This window comes from Plecotus auritus (genome assembly GCF_963455305.1).
Source record: "Plecotus auritus genome assembly, chromosome: 9".
Classification (NCBI taxonomy): Eukaryota; Metazoa; Chordata; class Mammalia; order Chiroptera; family Vespertilionidae; genus Plecotus; species Plecotus auritus.
In genome coordinates, this window is record NC_137783.1 from 78,578,984 (window position 1) to 78,587,985 (window position 9,002).

General features: G+C 38.6%; 1 protein-coding gene across 1 annotated transcript; it reads right to left on the minus strand.

Annotated features, from left to right (window-relative positions):
- Positions 1-1,040: 1,040 nt before the first annotated feature.
- On the minus strand, positions 1,041-8,666 carry LOC308233459 (caspase-13-like; the record flags this gene model as incomplete). Its single annotated transcript, XM_080640442.1, has 6 exons — positions 8,652-8,666; positions 7,612-7,785; positions 6,184-6,418; positions 5,167-5,310; positions 3,529-3,638; positions 1,041-1,139 (listed from the first exon to the last, which is right to left on the minus strand). The coding sequence occupies exons 2-6, from the start codon at positions 7,672-7,674 to the stop codon at positions 1,041-1,043; spliced, it is 651 nt and encodes a 216-aa protein (XP_080496568.1). The 5' UTR covers positions 7,675-7,785; positions 8,652-8,666.
- Between the last annotated feature and the right edge of the window lie 336 nt (positions 8,667-9,002).

The window sequence follows — 9,002 nt, forward strand, 5'->3', positions numbered from 1 at the left end:
AAGGAGCCTTTCTTGAATAATCTATTATAGTACAACACCCATCTCTTTCATCGTTTTAACCTCCTTTATTTTTCTTCTTAGCTCTTATCCCTCTCTCACATATATTTACTTGTTTGTGTATTTATAGTCTGTCTCCACTTACTAGAGTATGAACTTTCAGAAGCAAAAGCAAGATTTAAAGTAGTGAGATAAACTTTACTATAAAATATAATTTTAATTATGCTGTTGAAAGAAATTAACAATATACTTACAAGACAGTGTGATATTAAGCTGTTATGAGTGAGTAAAGTAATAGCTGGGTCTAAATTCCTTGGACCCACTCTAAAATATATTTACCAAAAACAATAAATGTGTGTTAGTGTTAACATGGGTGCTTGAAAGGGTTTCAGAGCAGTAATTAAGGATCTGAGAGCATACTCTGCAATCTACATTGTGAGAATAGTCAGAGAGTCAGAATCTGCATCAATACAAGAATTACAGTCCAGGGTATATTTTATACTGTCTTGGTAATAGGAGTTCAAGGTTAGTAATGTGATATCTGCACTTAAAGGACCAATGCCCTGCTTCCTTCACAGTCATCTCCTCTATTTTCTGTTTATTTTGTTTTGTTTCTGTTTTTGTTTTTGTTTTTGCTTTTCAGAATCTGAGGCAATGTTTGGTAACTCGGTGTGTGTGTGTGTGTGTGTGTGTGTGTGTGTATGTGTGTGTGTGTGTGTGTGTGCTAAGACAGAGAGAAATATCAAGTAATAATGGAAGCATGAGTACATTTTTGTTTTATTAATTACTACCCTGTGTCCTTGACTGTTTGTTACTTCCTGTCTTAGTATCTTCTTGATTGGCTGACTGATTAATTGATTATAGAGATGAGGAGGATCCAGATTCATATAAGTAGAGAAAAAAATATCTAGTCTCTAAACTACATCAATAAGCAACTTTAATTTTAATACCCAAGCAACTGGCTGTCATTAGCCATTGAACCTCATCACCAGTATTACTTTCCCATTTATTATACCTGTCAACAGCTTTGATAATTACTATTTTCAATTGCCAGGAAAGAGGTAGAAATATCTTGACATGGATAGTCGTTCAATGGTGGGCATCTGGGCTCTTACATCTGGCTTTTCGAATGATAGTTGTACCTTTTAAAAAAAAGGTTCTAGATGAAATATAATTCTTATCCACTCTCAGAAAACATTTTGCACCATGAACCAAAAAAATTCTGGGAATGATGGGACTGAGCCAATGGATATTCTAACTCACTGTCACTGTTACCCTACTGTTTAGAAGTAGCTGCCCATGTCAGAATATACTCTTTATCTCCAAATAAACACCTCATGCTTAACCCAAGGCCTTTCAAAGTTCACTTTTCTATTTTGGATTTCAGATCTACATATCTTAACTGATCTCCTGGAGTCAATTCCTGAGAAGTGGATCTCAAAAATGCTCTACCTTCAACATCCAAGGTTAATCCTGAATTCAATAAGGCACAAACTCAAATATTGTTCCTAAAACCGGAACACAACAACTTACACATCCTAACCAACAAGCTGACATCTGAAGTTTTTTATCATGAACTGATAAATGGGATTCTATTGATACCATTGCAATTAGATAGTTACTAACAATATTACAGGAGCAGAGGGGAGAGACAAGACTCTTTAGGCATGTTATTTGGGCAGCTTCACCAGGAAGCTGCAATTTCACCGGCTTATTCCCTGCGGACCACTGGGGGAAAGGATCCACCAAATGGGAGATGAATGCATGCACAAGCAGTTGGGTTACCAGGGAAAGAGCCTGTCAGTCAAACCTGGGGAGCAATGGATTTGGCTAGACTAGGCAGGGCCATTGCAAGTCTGCACAAATTTGGGAATACATAAACCAGCAGATAAAGAAGCTCCCTCTCTTGGGGGGCTTTCTTGGCTCTCATGCTCCTCTGGCTTTGTTCCTGCCCCTGTTGTCTCCATAGCTGCATGGCCCACAGCCATGTGGACCTCACATGTAATGGACTATAACTAGAAACACAAATTAAGCTAGCTTGATGCTCTATTTGACTGTGGAGACATGGAACAGAAACTCTGCACACTGGCTTTGATTTCAGATGTGCTGAAAACAAAATGGTACTTCTTTCTTGGCAGGACAAAGGGAAATGGGAGCTTGGGAACTCAGGGGTATAACTGCACAGAAATGAAGCTTTCTATAATGTATCACCTTCCCATGTGAGTCTCAGAAAATTCCTTTTCTTAGGATATTGCAACAAACCCACGCCCACCAGCAAGTGGTGGGGATGTGGAAGTCTCCCCACTGATCACACTATTTCTAGACTTCTCCTAGCAATGCCCTTGGAAGTACAAGGTCTAATTCCTACTCATCCAACAGGACTTAATTTCCAAAGTTCTCATTCACAGTGACCCTAACTCATGTTATAATGTAATCTTCTCCTGTTTACTAAAGGTGTGTTTCCTTTGTCCAGCGTTCTCTAGTTTTCTATTTAAAAACATCCATACAGCCCTAGCTGTTTTAGCTCAGCAGATAGAGCATCGGCCTATGGACTAAAGGATCCTGGGTTCAAATTCAGTCAAGGCTTGATCCCCAGTGGGAGGCATGCAGAAAGCAGCCAATCAAATATTCTCTCATCATTGATGTTTCTATCTCTCTCTTCCCTCAGAAATCTATAAAAATATATTTTAAAAAATAAAAAACAGCCCTACTGCCACATATTCTCAATACCCTAAAGGGAGAAAGGTATTGATATTCATGCATTGATTTATTGAATGAATATTAATTCTTATGTGCCAGCATGTTGAGGTGTTGAGCAAATTCCTGCCTTCATGAAGCTTGCATTCAAGTGAGTAAGTACAGGTAAAAGCAAACAGAATATAAAATGAGTGGTGGTCAGAACCTTGGAGGAAAACAAATTAGGAGGAGGGGGGAGAATAAGGAATTTCCTGAGGTGGGAAAGAAATGTGGTCTTCTTTTCTGGTCTACTCCATTCAAAGAATATCTTCTCCCTTTTTTTTTTTTCTTTCACGTGCTCTACATCTTTTGTGTTATGGAGCCTATCACAATCTGTAATGACACATGTATTTGCTGGCCCACTTGTTTAGTATCCATCTCTCTCACAAAAAGGTCCTGTGTAGCCTAATGACACAATATCTCATTTACACCGATGTCACAGTATAGCTATAATTACCAAGTACAATAACACCCAATATATTTTTTCAATAAAGTAAGCCATACAAATCAACTCAAAATACTTTCCATTCTTTGACTTTAAAAAAATGTATAGCCCATAACAAATAAACTTCATGTTATATTATTTTGTTCTATTTGGATCTCGTGAAATTTTGTAGTGACATCTTCTTTTCCTAAATCAGATGTCAACCCTGGATAATGGAAACCAGGCACTGCTCTACTTTTGTTTGCCTGACAAAGCCTGTCATTATCATTTGAAATAAAAATAAGAGTAAGGCTTTCTGCACTCCCACACACACACACATGATTAGAAAAAGGCAGAAGAAAAAAGCTTACCTTTCGAAATACTTCCTCGAGGTGAAGGCGCCAAGAATACATTTTGAAGCACCTGATTAGCTGTGCAATGAAGAGAGAACCTCTACTAGGGTCTCTCCAGGATACGTTATCTAGGAAGATAAGGGGTGGTCAGCCTTGGGCTGTGCCCTTGAATGTTTTCTTTTATCACACATTTGTTTTTATGTAGTTTTTGTGTTTTTTAAGCATAGCTTTGGAATCAACTTGACATGTTTAGGGGAAACACTTATATCTCTACATTAACTAATTTTCCAAAAAGAAGAGAAAAAAATAAAAATAAAAAACTGGCAGAGATTTAACTGAAGGAATAACTCACCAGGATTTCATAATGATTGCATTATATTCTTGGAACTGACTCTTACTATGTGCTTCATGTTCATTCACTTGGTTTTGAAAAGAGTCTTGAGAGATAACCGAAATTATCCCATTTTATAGAGGAAAGAATAGACGCTCAGATGATTAAAGAATTTCCCCAGGTTTATACAGTAAGCAACAAAAAATGGCTCCCTGGCTTCCAGGTTGTTTACAAAGTATATAGCAGACTGTCTTTCACAATAGTATAAGCAAGGTAGGTGAACAAATTCAAAGGAAGCTTTGAGAGGAGGGATATATTTATGGCATAGATTGTGGTGATGGTTTCACTGGTGTATATTATATGCAAATTCACTGTGTTATATACATTGAGTATATACAGCATTTTGTATATCAATGAAAGCTCCATGAACCCTGACTGGTGTTGCTCAGTTAGAGCATGGTCTGCACACTGGAAAGTCTCGGGTTCCATTCCTGGTCAAGGGCACATACCTGGGTTGCAGGTCAGATCCCTGCCCCTTGGTCAGGGGGCCTGTGGGAGGCAACCAATTGATGTGTCGTTGTCACAAGGATGTTTCTCACTCTCTCCCTTCCCTTCCCTCCCCTCCCCCTCCTTGCCACTGTCTCTAAAATTAATGGAAAAAATATCCTAACTCCTTGGGTGAGGAAAAAAAAATTAAAAAACCTCCATGAAGTGGTTACAAAAAGGAAAAGACTTAAAACAAAAATTTGCAAAGTAGAAAAATTCAAATGTAAGACGCTTCTTAAGATGACTACCTAGAGGTCAAGGACTAAACACTGATCCCTATTATTAGGCCTGCTAAGCCCAGGGTAAAATTTTCTACCTCTTTTAAAGAATCTCCTCCTGCAGAGCCATGCAATGGCTCCCTCTAAATAGCATCTAATGAGAACCATGGAGAAAAGAAGCTGGTGTTGATAATTTAAGGAGGGCAGCCAGTCTCAGGACCATTAAAGCTCCATTCAAAATGTTAAACAGATTTGGTAGAAAATGGAATCAAATTTGTTTTTTAAATGGTGTACAGGGAATGGGGTTCCGTGTATTGGGTTGTTCTAATATTTGGTATACCTTTGATAGTAAAGTGCAGCACTTATAATAAAAGTACAGTTTTAAAAAGTGGAAAATATAGAACCTCTATTTCCATAGAATAGATCAGATAAATGTAAATGGTTTTGAAAGCCTTCACAATGTGTCTTATGTCACTGCTGCAGGGATGCTATCTCAATATTGTAGAATCACTCCGAGGCGGCCTCAGGCCCACAAACCCTTGTCTGTAATGGCAGACCTACGTGGGGTTGAGGAGCAGAAAGCAATGAAGTCCTTCTCCACGTGAGCTTTGTAAACGGCATCGTCCTCCAGGCTCTCAGCTGACTGTGAAGAGCTGTCCATCACGGCTGCTGGAGAGTCACTGACCCACACTTCCCCGCGGTTTGCTGTAGAGACATTAACTTTGTGCAAACTGTGTGTCTCCCTCAGTATGGCGGTTACAATCGTCTACCTCATTCTTTTTAAATATTTATTCTCACCAATTTCATACACACACACACACACACACACACACACACAAATACATACATACACACACTAAACCCTTGCCCCACACACATACCTTGGCCTCTCTCTAGTATCTTTAAACAATGTGCCAATTAATAGTGGCAGCATCTTACCAGCAAATAATGATAGTATCAGCAAACTAGAATAACCCCTTTCCTAAGAAGAGCAAAGGATTTAAAATCTTATCTGCATAATTTCAGAGCCTGGTTACCATTTTTTTAGCTAGGCTATTTCTGCTTTTTCTTCCAAACACTGCTCCAAAATGCTAAGAAGTCACTGGAATTCAGAAAAAAGCAAAGGAAATGTTGACAGCAATCCCAAGTGCCCACATCTCCCTACTCACTTCCCTCTCAATAATGCATGATGGGAAAATGGTGCTGCTCCTATAGAACAGCCCCACTTTCCAAGGGAATTCTTCTCAAGCCAGAGAATGTCAAAATGCCTGTAAGACATTTACCAGTAAAGCTGTCATTAACATGATCTTATTCCAAGGTTTAAATATTTGTGTTCAACTTTGATTTAGGGATTCTGAAGATCTCCTTCAACACATACCTTGGGTTAAATTGAATAGATATTTCTTAGCTGAAAAGACAATCTCTCATGAAACCAACTCCCCTTGGACTTTCCCAAGAATTCAATTCACTTTATTTGCACTGAATGGGGTCTAGGATTGTTTCCCCAAAAGCAAAACATATATCACAATCCACTGCAAACACCTCATGCCCTTTGGATTTTTCCCTGTCAGAACTCACCACCTCTGCAGGCCTGGACAATGATGACCTTAGGCTTGTCCTTGAGACTGGGGCAGTTGCGATTGTTGAATATCCGAAAGATGGTGTCATATGGTAGCTCATCTGGGTGTTCATCGCTGTGCAGAGTCCCACAGAGTCTATCCAGGAGGCCATGCGACATGAACACCAGGAATGTACTATCTGAGGTCCTGTGCTCTGGGCGGGCAGCAAATGCCACCAGCACTGACTCCATCTCCTGAAAAAGGCCACGCAATCTTACTCTAAAAGGACAAGCATTACCACCAATCTGACCCCCTATTTGTCCTGAGCAGTATAAGAAACATCTGTAATGTTCCAGTCACTGTGCCTTCAGATAGTGCTTGCTCAATGACAGTTTTCTTTGTATTCTGACAATGGAGCTGGGAGTTCAAGGACCTGCTCCTGCTAACATTATATGAGTTGTCCTCTTGATGTATTTTACATTTGTTTATTTTCACTTACATACTTTTTCTTTCTATCTTTGTCTTTTGTCTAACTACTTAATAGGAGCCATGCATCATAAATGTATCATACTACTTCCCTTCAACAGCCCTTCCCGCTGTATTTACAATAACATCAAACTTCTGACATATGTGTACTCCCGCCTGTCATCCTGTCTAGGCTCTCCTTACACTGGTCTTTTTGTATATTTCACGTGCCTGTTTCATATGTAGTTCAGACTTTTCATTGTAGTCATCCCTCTTGGAATGTATTGCATTCACATATTCCCAGACCTGTCTTGTTACCCATAGTCATCTGTCAGGTCCCATACTGTCTCCTGACAAGGCTTTTCCTGACAGTTCCATCAAAGCAATTACTCCCCACTCACCAATTCACTCTAATGTTGTCTTTTTCTTTTTCTGCTTACTTTTAACTTTATTTTCACTCTTACAGAGAGACACAAGACACATCAAATCTCTAAAATTTTCTGTTTTGCTTTTCATATGATTGTCCCCACCAGTAATCAAAATCAATTTGAACTTGGAATATCCTGTCTCATTCACGAACCAACCCTCAGCACCAAAAATAGGCCATGGGGCCAAGTCAGGACTCAGTATTTATATGGTGAGTACATGCCTTTTGAACATTCATTACTGTAGAATTTTCTGGGAATATTGGATCTGAATCCCAATCACCTCACTTTGGAAATAAGAATTATGTGGGTATGCATGCCAGTCACTTTGTGTCTAGTTTTATGGAATTGAGGATATTTGGAGCTCAAAAGAGACAGAGATTTCCCCTATCTAATAATTTCATTTTATAAACACACATACTCACATGCAGGTGCCCACACAGAGAGATATGTGGCCTAAGGTTTGTTAAAGTATCTGGCTATCATTATAAAGTTAATTTGTTAGCAGGAGGGTGTGTCGAATATTTGCTTGTTTGGGGTGGGTGAGGAGCCCTTACCTTGGCTGTGAGGTTCTCTTCCACAATCACACTATAGCCGAGGCCCACAAGCAACTCTTCCATCCCTGTGATGTCAAATTCAGCCCCCTGCCTGGGCTGAAGATGATCAAACTCTCTATTGCATATGATGAGAGCCAGGCGAGTGCGGCTGGTTCTCTCCTTTATTGGATAGATCTGCAGGAAATAGATATGCAGTGAGTTTCACTTACCTAAATCTCTTTTAAACCTTCATATGCTAATCTCTGTTGCTTTGTTACAGGCTCATGAATCTGCCCTCTTCCCTCTCTTAAACCAGAGACCCTGCTTTTTTCTTTGTATTGGATTGAACTGACATAAGAAAGAAGTGAGAATTGGAAGTGATTTTGCACTTTCAGATTATATAAAAATAAAAATAGGCTGAAAAATAAAAGAATGTGATTTATTTTCCAAGAGCCCAGAAGTGGACCTAGAACATATTTGGGATACTTACGCAAGAATCTTGAAGAGACTAGTCACTAGAACAATTCCTACCATAACTTTCTCCTCTCTCTTCACCTAGACAAATCATTCTCAGTGTTCAAGGTTCAGATCAAATTTCATAAAAAGCAGGAGACGTTTTCTATTGACTCTAGCTAAAAATGAATACATCAAAGATGCTTTGCCTTTGGTAACATCATTATTTCAGTAATATTTTTAACACATCAAGATAAAATGGGTTTCAGGCTTTAATTATATTTTAAGTCATGTTTTGTGTCTAGGCTTTTCAACTAGTATGAAAATAATTACTAAATATTTTGATCTAGAGCTACAGCTTAATTGTAATAAGTCTGAAATAGATAGAACAAATAAATGTAGAGAGAGATCTGTATTTTATCATGGGATTGAAAGAAAATTGGAATCTGTGTGAGGCTATATGAGTTCCTCCTTGCTCAAAGCAGCTATGAAAAAGATTGTTGCTGTCCCCACCCTACCACTCTGCAATTAGTGCTTTAGGAAGTCGTGTACTTAGTGAAAGCAATTGTTTCCCTCTCTTTCTCTATTTTATGGATAGAACACAGTACCTCTCCATCCCTTTCTTTACACACTTTCAGGAAATTTTCAGGAGGACAAAGCTTGAGGGTATCTGTAGTTTCTGCTGATTCAGTTGTTTCTGGAGGAACAGTAGGATATATCACATGACATCACATGATGTAAATTTTAATATCTGCATCAATGCATCCTCTGAGGTCACGATTCATTATGCTTGTCAATTTCAAGGACAAAAATTAAATTTAAAGTTTTTAAAGTTTTTATAAGGATCTCATTATAACATTACACACCTTAAAAGTTTAATCCAGAAATTCTAAGAATTGGCATGACCTAACAAATGTGAAATACCATGAGTTTTCATCCCATAGCAACTATTGAAGACA